Below are 15,835 nucleotides of genomic sequence, written 5' to 3' on the forward strand. Positions count from 1 at the left end.
TAGCACACGGTAGCCCAATGAAGCGTAGATGCATACTCTAGATTATAAGTACAAATGCTGCAGCAAATACAAATACTGTACACGGCAAGGGCACTTGGTGGTGAAAAGATTGAGTACGTGAACTCAGTTTTAGCGTTGCATATTGTGGCCTTACTGTAGCCCTCAAACTACATTGTAAGGAGAACAACGAACACTTGCCATTTGAGTAAACCATCACTGTTATAACAAAACATCTCCGCCAAAAAGCTTTCAGGGAATGGAAAAACTGCCGTATTGGACCATTTATGAAGACGCATAGCAACACTTTATTTCCAGCAGCTACAGGTTTTCTTCCGACAGAGACAAAACATACTTCTGGTCATATGCACAAGAGAAAGCAAGGAAACGAAACAGCGGATGTGCACAAAAGGTAGTGACCAAAAGGTTACAGGTCATCTCAATGGAAGTCCTCAGAGCACACGGTTTCCGGTCCTCAAAGTGTGACCTTAAAAACCCGTACCACACTTCAGAGATGAGTGGCTGGGTGTACCCAAAAGGCTAACTCCTAACTACGATTCATCCTTCTGTAAGTCATCCGGCCAGGCTTCTCTGAGTTGAGAATCTGACTCAATTGGCAATTTCCACGAAGAGAGACTGGGAGTAACGATAAGGGGATGAGAAGGTCAGGAAATCAGCAGATGAGTGCAGAAAGATGGGGACGAAGACGTGCGACATCCCCTTCTCTGATTTCACTGTGACAATAACTAATTAAACGGAGGGGGGGGGGGGGGGGGGGGGGCGTTCCCGATGCAAGCGTGGGGTTGGAGCATGTATTTGTGTGCACGGTGCCTTCGGAAAGTATTCACACCCCTTGAATTCTTCCACATTTTGTTGTGTCACAGCGTGAATTTAGATTTTTGTGTCACTGATCCACACACAACACCTCATAATATCAAAGTGGAATTATGTTTTTAGAAATGTTTACAAAATGAATTTAAAAAAATGAAAAGCTGAACTGTCTTGAGTCAGTAAGTATTCAACCCCTTTGTTACGGCAAGCCTAATTAAATTTGTGAGTAAAAATGTGCTTAACAAGTCACACAATAAGTTGCATGGACTCTTTGTGCAGTAATGTGATTTTTTAAATGACTACCTCATCTCTGTTCCCCACACATACAATTATCTGTAAGGTCCCTCAGTCGAGCAGTGGATTTCAAGCACAGATTCAACCACAAAGACCAGGGAGGTTTTCCGACGGCTCGGAAAGAAGACATTGAATATCCCTTTGAGCATTGTGAAGTGATTAATTACACTTAGGATGGTCACCCAATACACCCAGTCACTACAAAGATACAGGAACACTTCCTAACTCAGTTGCCAGAGTGGAAGGAAACCACTCAGGGATTTCACCATGAAGCCAATGGTGACTTTAAAACAGTTACAGAGTTTAATGGCTGTGATAGGAGATAACTGAGGATGGATCAACAACATTTTAGTTACTCCACAATATTAACATAGATGACAGAGTGAAAAGAAGGAAGCCTGTACAGAATAAAAATATTCCAAAATATGCACTGAAGTACTCCCAAAAATAAATTAACTTTTTGTTCTGAATACAAAGCGTTATGTTTGGGGCAAATCCAACACAACACATCACTGAGACTAGGGAGTTATTTGGGATAAAAAAAATGAATGGAATAGAGCAAAGCACAGAAAACATCCTAGAGGAAAACATGTTTCAGACTGCTTTCCAACACACAATGGGAGACAAATTCCCCTTTTAAGCAGGTAATTCAACAATTGCCTAAAACACAAGGCCAAATCTACACTGGAGCTGCTTACCAAGACGACATTGAACGTTCCTGAGTGGCCTAGTTACAGTTTTGACTTAAGTCGGCTTGAAAATCTATGGCAAGACTTGAAAATGGCTGTCTAGCAATGATCATCAACCAACTCGACAGAGCGGGGGAGCGAGAGATGAACAGAGGAAACAAGGGAGTAAGGAGAAAAGACAAGGATTTTTAAAAGAACAATGTGCAAATATTGAACAATCCAGGTGTGCAAAGTTCTTAGAGACTTACCCAGAAAAACTCTGACAGCTGCAATCGCTGCCAAAGGATGTATTGACTTAGGGGGTTGAATACTTATCTAATCAAGTTATATTAGTGTTTTATTTTCCATACATTTTTTTTATGTTCAAATTCTTCTTCCACTTTGACAAAACAGAGTATTTCGTGTAGATCGTTGACAAAAAAAAAAGGCAATTAAATCCATTTTAATCCCACTTTGTAACACAACAAAATGTGGAAAAAGTTGAGGTGCGTGAATACTTTCTGTATGTGTCTGTGTAAGTGTGTGGATGCATAAGTGAGCAGAGCATGGTATTCTCCTGCAGGCCTGGTAGAGGAAGTCAGCCTCCGACCAGAGGGCTTGGCAGGAAGTGAGATGATTAGAGCCGAGACCTCTGAGAGTTGGATTTGGAGATGTGGGAAAGTGGCCCTCAGAGAGAGAGAGAGAGAGAGAGAGAGAGAGAGCGAAAGCACAGAAAGAAAGGAACCAGAAAATGCAGACAGATGACAGGGGACAGAAAAATGTGAAAAGAAGGAAAAATGTGGGAAAGAATGGAGACAGAGATAGGAAGAGAGCGAGAGAGAGGTTAATAACTGTAGGAGGCACAAAATGAGGAAAAGAAAAAGAGAGAGAGATAACTAATAGCTATAGACGGGGAGGAGTGGGTTTGGAGGGGGAGATGACAGATATCAACTAAGTTGTGCTTCATTAGCCAGGCGAGTCTGGAGACAGACCCGGAGTACAAACCTAAAGATAAGGACAAAAGGGCGCCAGCGCAGCACGAACACACGCAAATACACACGCCTAGACTATAGTCTAGTTTAGCATCTGACATATCATCTAAAACATATTTCATGCTAACCCAAGGCAGCGGCCACTGCGCAGGCATGGGCTTGGTGACATATGCTCCTTTGGGTTGGACTGGAGGGCCCTCCAAGTGTAGTAGAGTACGCTCGTTTGAACAATGGCCACTATTAGCTAATGGGGATGTTCGAAAATGTTCTCCGCCCAGCTTAATTGCGCTAAAATGTCTGTTTAAATTAACATCTCACCGAGTGAAGAGATAATGACATTGAATTCAATGGAACGACAGTAATAGGCAAAAGGAGAAGAGGATTCACTTAATAATACGTAGAATGTGTGTGTGTGTGTGTGTGTGTGTGTGTGTGTGTTAGAGAGAGCCACCGTAATAAGGTTTTTCATTATTCTTTAAGGAGCGGTGGAGGAGGAGGAGAGGAGAGACGCAGAGGAGGGAATGTACTGGAAGGAAAGCAGACACAAATACGACCAAAGGCCATCATGCTCATTTTCTCTGCTATTACAGGACCGGTGGTGAGGGTGCAAGCCCTACATCCGAGAGTGTGTGATAAAGGAGAGGGGTTCAAGCTACTGGAACCTGTGTCTGCCTGTCTGTCTGCCTGTCTGCCTGTCTGCCTGTCTGCCTGCCTGCCTGCCTGCCTGTCTGCCTGCCTGCCTGCCTGCCTGCCTGCCAATGATATTTCGCTCTGTCCTCCAATGTACAAATAGGGTGGGGGTTACAAGTATAGGCTGCCTGCACCAAATCCCGAGTTCACCATGCAGCACAGGAGATTAGGTCCTTTGAAATGTGAGCCTTTTGATGGACTGAAGATTGGCGACAGAAGACTGATGACTGATAGACAAGGAGAGGGGGAGCGAGAGATGAACAGAGGAAACAAGGGAGTAAGGAGAAAAGACAAGGACGGCGGAATGTGTGACAAGGTCACAGGGTGTAGACAGACAACGAGGCCAGACAGAAGCCATGGGGAAATGTCAGCCAAGGCTTTAGACGGAGGAGCCCGGAGAAAATGAGAGCAGGATCAAGTGTTCTTGTCTTTTAACGGAGAGGGCTTTTCCAGCCAAGATGATGAACAACATAATACTTGAGGACAGTGATGGTGGAAGGACAGAAAAGTGGACTAAAAGTACAGGACGAGGTTTTGAGAAAGGTGCTTTTTGTACTACAAAAACAATCTCTAATCTTTATAATTTTAGAGATCCAAGGGGTTATGGTTATTGTGAATGGTTGGTTTGTAGTAGTATGTATGGGTAGATGGAGGAACACAGATTAAGTATCAGCACAAAACACAGCATTGGTCTACATTCAAAACATTTCAAATATAGTTTAATTGAGCTGATGGGACTGAAAGTCTGAAATCCACCATGGTTTTTAGTGATACATGAGCCATTCACATTTTTTTTCACATGATAATTGTGTGAGGTCACTTGGGTGTATGCATGAACATGTTTGTATGTGCATAAGCTGGAGAGAGTATGGATGTCTTTATGTTCCATGTGTATGTCAATGTGTGAGGGGTGTTTGATTGTTCGTGTACGAGGGTGTGCATTTTCCTAAAAAAGTATGTATGTACAAGTGTTGGGTGTTTGCATACACTACCATTCAAAAGTTTGGGGTCACTTAGAAATGTCCTTGTTTTTGAAGGTAAAGCAAATGTTTTGTCCGTTAAAATAACATCAAATTGAACAGAAATACAGTGTAGACATTGTTAATGTTGTAAATTACTATTGTAGCTGGGAACGGCAGATTTTCAATGGAATATCTACAGTACATATGCGCACAGAGGCCCAATTTCAGCAACCATCACACCTGTGTTCCAATGTCACGTTGTGTTAGCTAATCCAAGTGTATCATTTTAAAAGGCTTATTGATCATTAGAAAACCATTTTGCAAGTATGTTAGCACAGCTGAAAAAGGTTGTCCTGATTAAAGAAGCAATAAAACTTACCTTCTTTAGACTAGTTGTGTATCTGGAGCATCAGCATTTGTGGGTTCGATTACAGGCTCAAAATGGCCAGAAACCAAGAACTTCTCAAACTCGTCAGTCTATTCTTGTTCTGAGAAATGAAGGCTATTCCATGCCAGAAATTGCCAAGAAACTGAAGATCTCGTACAGCGCTGTGTACTACTCCCTTCACATTATAGCGCAAACTGGCCCTAACCAGAATAGAAAGAGGATTGGGAGGCCCCGGTGTACAACTGAGCAAGAGGACAAGTATATTAGAGTATCTAGTTTGAGAAACTAGAAGTCCTACAAGTCCTCAACTGGCAGCTTCATTAAATAGTACCCATCAAAACACCAGTCTCAACATCAACATTGAAGAGGTGACTCCGGGATGCTGGCCTTCTAGGCAGAGTTGCAAAGAAAAGCCATATCTCAGACTGGTCAATAAAAAGAAAATATTTAGATGGGCAAAAGAACACAGACACTGGACAGAGGAAGATTGGAAAAAAAGTGTAATGAAAAGACGAATCTAAGTTTGAGGTGTTCGGATCACAAAGAAGAACACCCGTGAGACGCAGAAAAAATGAAAAGATGCTGGAGGAGTGCTTGACGCCATCTGTCAAGCATTGTGTAGGCAATGTGATGGTCTGGGGGTGCTTTGGTGGTGGTAAAGTGGGAGATTTGTGCAGGGTAAAAGGGATCTTGAAGAAGGAAGGCTATCACTCCATTTTGCAACGCCATGCCATGCCCTGTGGACGGCGCTTAATTGGAGCCAATATCCTCCTACAACAGGACAATGACCCAAAGCACAGCTCCAAACTATGCAATAACTATTTAGGGAAGAAGCAGTCAGCTAGTATTCTGTCTATAATGGAGTGGCCAGCACATTCACCGAATCTCAACCCTATTGAGCTGTTGTGGGAGCAGCTTGACCGTATGGTATGTAAGATGTGCCCATCAAGCCAATCCAATTTGTGGGAGGTGCATCAGAAAGCATGGGGTGAAATCTCTTCAGAATACCTCAACAAATTGACAACTAGAATGCCAAAAGGTCTGCAAGGCAGTAATTGCTGCAAATGGAGGATTCGTTGACAAAAGCAAAGTTTTGAAGGGCACAACTATTATTTCAATTAAAAATCATTATTTTTAACCTTGGCAACGTCTTTACTATATTTCCTGTTCATTTTGCAACTCGTTTCATGTATGTTTACCATGGAAAACGAGGACATTTCTAAGTGAGCCCAAACTTTCGAACGGCCGTGTACATGTGCGCGCATTCACCTATAGGTCCCTACAATGCTGCTGAATTGGTCTGTGTTTGTATGTGTCCCGTGCCCCACACCGTACCTGGGGTTTGGAAGTTGATGCGTCTCATTTCCACGGGGTCTGTTGGATGGTGGGGTGTGATCTCTGCGTTGTTCAGCAGACATTTTGTTCTGGGCTCTGACTCCTTTCGTTTACGGCTTTGAAGGGGGGGGGGGGGGGGGGGGGGAACACAGACGCACACCGTCAAGACCCAACTGAAACAAAATGTCCACCCTCCACACACACAAAATAAAGCTCACTGTGCTGCTACGACAACTTTAGTGCTGAATGTTGAAATAACCCTCCACGAAACAAGTCCGAGAGTAATATCTAGTGAGCCAGCTTCTCTTTCCCTGACATTTTTTTCACCCCGACTAATTAAAAACATATTTTATGCTGAGACAGGTTATTTTCTCGCAGAAATAACACACAGCAATAAAGTACGGCTAAGCCTTACCTGTCAGGTTTGCTGCTTCCGGAGAAAGCAATGGGAGTTTCAAATAAATATATAAAGAGGGAAAAAACACAACACAAGGAGAGAGAGGGGGGAGAAGAGAGAAATCAATAGAGAGCATTTTAAAATTCACAGGGGCAGCCGCCTCGCAGTGCTAGCTAGATAAAGCTCATCAGCATTTGGAGGAGCCGGTCTGGGTCGTGTGTGTGTGTTACCGTGTGTGTGTGTGTGTGTGTGTGTGTGTGTGTGTGTGTGTGTGTGTGTGTGTGTGTGTGTGTTTATGACTGTGTGTGTGTCTTGGTGAGGGGGTGGGGGGTGTCAGGACCAAGGGCAGGTAGAAACACTAGCCACCAGGGAGAGAGAGGGAAAGCAGGAGAGAGAGGAGAGAGGAGAGAGAGAGAGATTCGAGGAGAGATGTTACTCTCCCTTACCACCAGCATGCAGAGGTACAAGCCAAGGTCAGACTAATTGTCAGGGAGCATCTGAAAGTTAGGCCCTGTTTCTCCTACTCAAACTTTGGCCGGCCTATTCTACATACATGACTGCACACAGTTACAGTATACTACCGGGGCTTGTGGTCTCTTAGACAGTGTGTTGCCTACAACTGTTAAACCAGAATCAGATACAGTACTTTAACTGCTTGCTTGCTCCAGCCCCTCAAAAACACATGTAAATACTTTAGATTTCAGTTACTTTCAGGTTAAAACAATGCTTTAGATATCTCCCCATCAAGTAAAGGAGCAGAGCATTAGCTCTTTCCGTAACTCTTCTATGTCTTCTTTTCCCCACAGTCCCTCCTTTTTTGTTCCCCGCCCCCCAACATACGGAACAAACGCCACCCCCTCAGAATCCCCTGTAGCCTACACACCCCCCCAGAGTCTCCTACAACGTAACTCACTTCTTGTAGAGGAGGATGGCGATGACGATGCAGATGATGAAGACCACGGCCAGCACGGGCCCCACCACCCAAATGAGGCCATCTCCGCCCGTCTCGATGGGCAGAGGATCCACTTCCATCTCTGGGGTCACCACTGGATCCGTGTATGGGCTGGCCGCAAACATTTTCTACACAGAGCGAGAGTAGAGAGAGATACACATAGGGCTCAATACAATTAACAGGAAACAAATAGACAGACATAAAATATAGACAAGGGCTCAATGGAATTAAACTGAGAAGTAGTGTAGCTTTGAATAACATGAATACCTTTCATTAACTCACTCACACATCTGGGATGACCAGTCAGTTATCTCTATACTGTATATGGATATTGCATATGGATCTGTGTGTGTGTGTGTGTGTGTGTGTGTGTGTGCGTGCAAGCGTATTTGTGTTCTGAGTGCGCATGTGCACGTGTATCCACATTGCGCCTCTCATCTCCATCTCTAGTCCTCACCCCGGCCGTGGTGTTGAGCTCGGCCAGCAGGAAGAAGACGTACTCCTGCCCAGGCTCCAGAGGTTTGTTCTCACAGCTGCTGTGGCGGTGCTCTGTGCCCAGGGTGAACGTGGTGGGGAGCTGCTTGAAGCAGGCTGTGATGTAGGGCTTTTTGCCGTCCGCCTGGCTCAGCTGGCGCCTGGTGCGACGCTTCGGGGTGATGTCCCTCAGCAGCTGGAGGAGACAGGGAGAGAGTGGTGAGGGGGAATGAGGTATGGAAGGGGGTTGAGGAGGGTGTGAGATGTCTAAGGGACTTTATCTTGGTTGGTTGGTTTGTCCGTCTGATTTGTCTCTCTGTCAAATGTATCTGTCTGTCCATCTCTCTGCATATTAATTGCTTCATCTCTATTTGATAAAGTGGACTGAGGATGTTCATGCGTGCTCTTTTAAAACGTCGAAAAGGGAAAGAGTTGGCAGACCCACGGTATCCATGAAAAGTACAGTCCGTCTGTCTATCTCTCTATCTTTTCCTCCACCGACCTGTCTACTCATCAGTTTATCATTCCTATTGCTCCGTCCGTCCACCTATCTGATCAGTCAGTGTGTGAGTGAAGAGGAGAACATCAATGGAGATAGTTTGTGTACAAATGTAAATGTCAGCTGAAAACGTCCTAAATAGGGTTTTTGCGGGTCGATTCCCTCCGTACACTCTGGCCCCAAAGTCAATAGGGTGCTTGTTGGCATGGTGCCCTGACAGACCAGGCCACTCCATTTCTTTACAACAAGAAAATGAAGGAGTCCTCAGAAGAGGCGGAATATTGGTCATTCCAAATCCAAGAGCTCACCGCTGATCCAAAGCCGCGGGAAGATCTCAACCCCCAACCCCCGAAACAATCTTCCCGCGGCCATTCGCTGATCACAGCTCAAGATCACCCCTAACAACCGAGGAAGGGTGGGAGCAGGGAGGTAATCCCCTTCTCTCCAGGCAGGATGGTTGGAGGGAGAGAGGTACCACCCCTGGGGGAAATGACAGTACCTCTCCGATATGGCAAACTTAGCCAGAACCACACGCGAGGGTGCAACATGACATTTTATAGAAATGTTGTGCCCTTTGTGAATGTCATACAACAACAACAAAAATGCAGTTTTACTCAGATATGGTTCAAGTTTTTAGTGATAAAAAAATAAGTTGAGTCACCTGGGAAGAGCACTGTGGTTGAAACACAATTCCATTGGGGACTTTGAGCAACACTGGGATGTGCGTAATTCCTCGGTTCTTACCTCTTCCAAGTCCATCTCGTCTGGGTTCTTGTGATGTCGGGCTGTTCCCGAGCCCTTCTTTAGTGGTACCACCACCACATAGAAATTCCTGCGAGGCACACAGACATCAGTACCGTCGACATACAACATCTTCAGAGAGCCATAACACTAACTTACACTAATAGGGACGAATGGGCTAGGTTGGATTTAGCCTGAAAGTGTGTGTGTGTGTGTGTGTGTGTGTGTGTATGTATGTATGTATGTATGTATTGATGTATGTATGTATGTATGTGTGAGAGTGATAGAGAGATAGAGAGCAAGATAGAGTGATAGAGATAGATAGTAAGTCAGAGGAAAAGGAACGTGAGAGGGAGAGGATAATGGAACACCGGAGTGAGAGTGGAGATGAGAGAGCAAGACAGAAGGTTGGCAACAGCGAGGGCAAGAAAGCAAGGTGTAATGTGTGCTCTGTGGAAGAGTGTGGGAGTTTGAGGAAGAGAGAAGAAAAAAAAAGAGAGGAGCGCAAGCAAGTGGGACGAACCGGCAAAAGAGCGGAAAGAAGAAAGCAAGATAGAAAGGAGGATGAACCAACAAGAGAAAGAACGATGAAAGAAAGAACCACGTCAGACAAACCCATGAACCCATATACCGAAACCTAGGTGTCAACTTCTCTCACTTGATGTCCTTGCTTTCCACCGGGGTGAAGCCCATGGTCAGAATGTTGTCCGGCTCCGAGTAGAGGTCCAGCTTGGGCTTCTTGACCAGGATGGGCGGTGCAGTCCTAGCGACCACACGGTGGCGAGGTCCACCCTCTGTTTTCTCCTGACACGTGACCCGGAACTCATAGGTGGTGTTGGGCCGCAGGCTGGTGACCAGCGCCTTGGTCAGCCGGGCGTCCACGTCCATCTTCTGGCGGTTGTACTCAATCTGGACAGGGGGCAGATGGACAAACGGAGACACACCAAAAAAAAATACACATTAGGGAAGCCTCAGCTCTGGGGTAAAACTGCTCGGTAAAAGCATGGACGATGTAAAATTAGTTTGAAGGAGATATTCTTTGGGAATAGTGTGTTCCAAGACGGCATGTGTATGCCTGGCTGTCTATAGACATCTCTCTGTGAGGATTGATTGACTCTATAATTTGGTCTATGCAAGATTGCATCGTTTGAACTATGACTTAAATCAAAATTGCAGTCGGTGGCATAATTAGTCACAAATGAATTTATAGAGTCCTGTAGACGTGTGCGTCCTTTTTGTCTGACTGTCTACCGTTTGCTCACCGTGCACCGGAATGGGAACCGCCTCTCAGCAAACTTCCACGTTAGCAACACCGTTGTCTTGGTGACCCACTTCACTGTGAAGTTCTTCGGGACGTCTGTCGTGAGAGAGAAGAGTAAAAAATAAAGAAAAAACGAACAAAACAAAAACAGAGAGGTTGTGTTTAGTTTGGAGAGCTGAGGAAGGAGGAAAGGAGAGAGTGAGAGAGTGTGAAAGAGAAAAAAAGGGAGCGTAGGTCATTTTCCCAGCTGGGGTTCCTCTGGGTTGGAGTAGTGAGTGGGCGGTGAGCTGTGCTGTGATAGGCTGTGAAGGGGGCAACGCTATTGGTTAGACACACAGCATGGGAGACTCATGGACAAGTACGGACCCATGGAGCACGGACGTGCCCGCTGGCTGGCCACCCGGGCAGTGCCAACCCCTCTCTGGCCACTACATCTTTCTACTAGTAACTATCCCCCTTTGCCCGCTCCCTTCCCATTGAAAACCAGGAGTCGTTGACCCTTGTGGTTCTGGCGCCAACCATCTCTGCACTCTGAGCATGGATTGGCACTGCCCACGATGTGCTGCCTGGCGGGCACAAAGACAGACCCAAACACAGCATGCCGACAGTCGTTAGCAGTGCATCGGGGGGATGCCATGCCACAAACCTTACCATAGTGGGAGGGGGGGAACAGAGTAGGACTCAAAACAAACTGAAAACCAACGGAAATAAGGAACCAAAGTCTTGTACTTGATAACGGAAATGTACTAAAACTCTTGACTGAAACAAACTCTTGACTGAGTTCCTACCTTTGTTTCGTTTCTTTGCAAATTGGGTGTGTGTGTGTGAGGCTGCATTAGCTGTGTAAATGTGTGAGGCTGCAAAGGGCTGAAAGGAGACTGCAAGGTGTCTGACCAACCGGCACTTACCTTGGAACGCCGCGTCTCCTCCCCTTTTTCAAACTGACTGACTGTAACTTACTGACTGGTTTTACCTTTGGGTTAGTGAAGTGAGTGTCCCCCGCAAACTTTTTAACGTTCTAGGATTTTTTTTTTGTCGTGGAGAAGAAGTGAAGGTGGTTGGAGGGGGGGGGAAGTTGGTTTCATTTTTGTGTTGTTGCTTGTTGTTTTCAATTTTGTATTTTCCCCCCCGGGTTGGGAGAGAAACAGGCAAGCCATACCTGTCTCAAACGCCACAGTCCGATACTGGATCGGCGGGCTGTAGGGCCCTGGACCTACACTCGTGTGCGCTCGTATTTTCACGTCGTACGCTGAGTTGGGTTTTAGGCTGTTGAGCACGTAGCTGGACTGGATGGCGGGCAGGCTGAGTTCCCGGGGTGCGCCCCCAACGCCCGTCTCCTGGTACGCCAGCGTGTACTCCGTGATGTCCCCGTTGCGCTCCGCCAGCACCGGGGGCGACCATGCCAATTCTACCGAGCAGCAGGTCACGTTGGAGCTCTCGCTGATTTGGGGGTACCCTTGGGGTGTTTGTTCAGGCACATGCAGTTCGGCCGTAGCCTCCTCCCCAAAGCCCCCTCGGCTCTTAGCCTGGACTTTGAAGAGGTAGGTGGCACCGCGGTGGACGCTGGCCACCGTGTACTGCCTCTCCTGGGGGGTGAACTCCAGAGTAGCCAGGGGGGACACGTCCTTGCGGCCAAACTGAAGCCGGTAACCCTGCAGCTCCATGCCAGGGATCATAACATCGGGTGCGTCCCAGCGCACCACGGCCGACGTCTCCGAATCGTGAGCCACTGACAGATAGGGCGGCCCGGGCACTGTTGAGGAAAGGAAACAAACAAAACTTTCATCCATTTATATTTTAACTCTAGGAGGTCAAACAGGATTTGTTTTGAAGAGCGAGAATGGTGTGTGGTTTGTACATCTAGGTACGTCAAAAACAAATAATAGACTGTGCTGTAACATTGTGGACAAGATTAAGGCTGCTCGGGAGGACAATGGTGTATGTTTGGTGTGGGATAAACGTGTTTTCTTCATTATCGAATGGAATGTGCCTTTTAGTGGGGCAAAAACATTTTTTTTCTTTCAGCAGATGAAAGGTTATGCAAGAACAGAGTCAGTAGAAACCACTAAAACCGATTTTGTCTGGGACTACTTTACACTTTCAACGGCATAATGTTGGGCCGGTAGACCTACAGTACTCTATTTGGGTTGGTGCCGATTCCATTTGAACTCAGTCAATTCCGATAATGACATGCAATTCAACTGCAGCTTCAAAGGTCCTCTCAACAGAAACAATGAGCCATTTCTCCTATTCACAAATTGATATTCAATACATTCCAGCATTGACGAGTAGAAGTGTGTGCAAATGCGAATTGGAACTCAAAGTGACTGTGATGTGGCCTTGTCACAGATCTGTTTGTGCTTGGCCAACTCCGTTGTCATTGTCAAGCCTTGGCAGAAACAGACCGGCACCCAGGCTAACTGTGATGTGACGCTCTGACCAAAAAAAAGTATTCTCAAAGTTTCAGTATAAAAGCTAAGAGATAATCAACTCTAGACATGAGGCTTTAGACTGGATGAGCCACAGACCGGATGATGCAGTAGTCTAGACGTTCTTCTTCAGTGACCCAGATTCGGGGTTGTGGATGGCTCTCTTCTCTGTGTTTCTCCCCGTTAGTTAGAGGTCCCATCAGTGTGATCGAGCCAGTGTCAACACGGAGGCTTTGTCTCAGAAGTGAGCGGCGCTTAGTGAGAGATGAGCGCTGTGAAATTGCACTTCAGTCCCATCTTAGTGCAGGCGATCCCACACCAGACTTGTCATCTAACGTTGTCTATGAAAATACATGAGGCGAAAGATGTGATCTTTCACTTGATACACCTGACTCCCAAAAACGCTATCCCCGAAATACTACTACACGGGCTTAATCATAAACATACACGCACAGGCTCCAACACACACACACATTAGGTGCAAAAGTTCAATTTGTGTACATGTGTGTTAGGCTACTCTGCAATATAAGTACTTCTGCCTTTTACGTGCGCACATGCTTATGTGTGTGTGGGTTGTGTATGCACCGTGCCTCGTGATTTAGCCCAACTCAGCAGACAGTTCCTGCCCTTACATCATCCCTGCTGCACACAGGGTAATTTGGCCTCTCTCCCAGGCCAGGGCCCAATATGGAGAAGCCAAACATTTGTCTGGAGCCATCGCTCCCTCCCTCTCACTGGCTGGAACAATATCTACCTCAATGCTATGTGTGTGTGTTTCAGTGTGTGTGTGTGTGTGTGGATTTCTGCCAACACTGTATGTGTGCACTCTTGTACACACACTCTTAGCCACTGTGTAGCACGCACACAGGCTCCCGTACCAATTGACAACTCACATCTACCCCACTTCCCCATATACCCATCCACTTTGTTCCTTCTTGTTAATGGGCCTGTTCTGGGCAGGGGCAAATTGAGTTGGAACAATAATGGAAAAACAGCAGTCTCCAAACAGCGGCGAGATGAATACGTCTATTACTCCCCGCTAACAAACTATAACTTCAGCCTTGCAATCAGCCTGCCTTGTTTAAACTTGACTCCCCTCACATTCACTGCTTAGTAAGCCCCAATGAGAACATCCGAGATAATGGGCCTGAGATGTGTGTGTGTGTGTGTTTACAGTGTAGGCTCGAGACTACTGTATATGAAGAGGAAAGGGTAGGTGGGGTTAACTGAGAAAGCAGGTTGATGCTAAGGGGAAACTGGAGGATGGAGGGAGGAAGAGGAGGAAGGGGTGAGAATGAGAGTCCTCATGGTGAAGGCGACATAGGACTGGGAGCAATCTGCCGCAAAGAGGGGACAACGAGGGAGGAGTGGGGGGGTGCGGACACCTTGATTTACCCCCCTCTCTCCACCTCCCCCTCCTTCCATCCCTCTCTTTCTCCTTCCATCACTCCATTCCTCTCCACTTGGCCTCCCTCAATCCCTCCCAGTGGAGCTAGAGGCACGTTTTCCATCAGGGCTGGCTTTAATGGCCGCTGTTGACACACAGTCATCTTGATTGAGTAGTGGATTGGGTTTCCTACTCATTTTCTCTCCTCTCACACACGCACACACACACACACACACACACACACACGTAAAACATACATGGGTGCATGCACACACAAAGACAGCACGCTCTCTCTATTGCTCTGTAATCCCCCCTAAAGACAAGTAATACGTGTGTCTGTGTATAAGAGCGTGTGTGTATGTGCCATGTGGAAGTGAAAGTTTTAAAAAATTGCAGCATTCTTACATGCTGACCAGACCCCTTGCAAGTGTGCATATTGATTTTGTCCACCCACACCAGACGCGATCAGGACACGCAGGTTGAAATATCAAAACGAACTCTGAAACAACTATATTCATTTGGTGACAGGTCAAAAAGCATGAAACATTTATGCTAATTTAGCTAGCTAGCTTGCTGTTGCTCGTTCATTTGTCCTGGGATATAAACATTGGGTTGTTATTTTACCTGAAATGTACAAGGTCCTCTACTCTGACAATAAATCCACAGATAAAAGGGGAAAAGTTTGAACCTCCTTCAGGCTTCTTCTTCTTCTTTGGACTTTATATGGCAGTTGCCAACCAACTTTAAGGTGCATTACCACCACCAACTGGACTGGAGTGTGAACCTCAGTTCATCTTTCAATCACCCATGTGGGTATATGCTCCTAAAAACCAACGAGGAGATGGGACAGGCAGGACTTGCAGCGCATCAAGTGTCACAAATAGAACCAAGTTCTATTTTAGCAGACACTCGTTGACGTGCGCGAGCAGTGTGGGTGCAATGATTGAATAACATGTACGTGTACAGTTATTTTTGCAACGCTCATGTCGCGCGGTCAGCATGTTAGTGGTTAACCTGCGGCTACAACTTCCAGAGAGATATATCAGGGGTCGTGGGCCCTCCTCACTCTACTGTACACTGGCTAAGGCACTCCAAAAGTGCTCCGCTGCATTTTTTGCATCCAATTGATATCAGGCGTTGAAGGTGGCACGAGCTGACCAGCGTTGGAGGGCAAACATAATTGAAAATGCTTCCCCACATATACCTAATTTAGCTGTGGCGATGAAAAATCGCCTTGCCCACACTTAGAGATTCAGCTGCTTTGACAGCAAAGGTCTTCTGTAATCCCTTCTGTTAAACCCTCCCATCTTAATTTTCCTTTCTTTTTTTTCACTATGCTTGACACTGACCCCAAAAATGTAAAGTCTCCACTCAAACAATGCTGACATTTCACCAACGTTTATTTAAGAACCCATTAGACTACCAGAATGCACCACTAAGTGGGTGGGTCAGTGGCCCACCAGAGACAGTTGACAAGAATCATTACATTAATTTAGCATCTATTTTAAGACAGAAAAGACAGAAGAAATCAAGATAGT

The 15,835-nt window shown here is 46.1% G+C and overlaps 1 protein-coding gene across 26 annotated transcripts in view; it reads right to left on the bottom strand.

Annotated features, from left to right (window-relative positions):
- ptprsa (protein tyrosine phosphatase receptor type Sa) overlaps positions 1-15,835 on the bottom strand; it is a 283,320-nt gene that overhangs the window by 50,492 nt on the left and 216,993 nt on the right. For 11 of the 26 annotated variants that reach the window (XM_036977783.1, XM_036977788.1, XM_036977791.1 and 8 more), the window contains 8 exons: positions 11,641-12,234; positions 10,483-10,577; positions 9,879-10,129; positions 9,224-9,311; positions 7,964-8,176; positions 7,468-7,634; positions 6,573-6,587; positions 6,158-6,273 (listed from right to left, as the gene is read on the bottom strand). In XM_036977783.1, coding sequence (XP_036833678.1) covers positions 6,158-6,273; positions 6,573-6,587; positions 7,468-7,634; positions 7,964-8,176; positions 9,224-9,311; positions 9,879-10,129; positions 10,483-10,577; positions 11,641-12,234 — 1,539 coding nt within the window. The remainder of the gene's footprint in view (positions 1-6,157; positions 6,274-6,572; positions 6,588-7,467; positions 7,635-7,963; positions 8,177-9,223; positions 9,312-9,878; positions 10,130-10,482; positions 10,578-11,640; positions 12,235-15,835) is intronic. The other 15 variants (XM_036977787.1, XM_036977785.1, XM_036977796.1 and 12 more) reach the window with 5 other exon arrangements.

This window comes from Oncorhynchus mykiss, chromosome 5 (assembly GCF_013265735.2).
Source record: "Oncorhynchus mykiss isolate Arlee chromosome 5, USDA_OmykA_1.1, whole genome shotgun sequence".
Classification (NCBI taxonomy): Eukaryota; Metazoa; Chordata; class Actinopteri; order Salmoniformes; family Salmonidae; genus Oncorhynchus; species Oncorhynchus mykiss.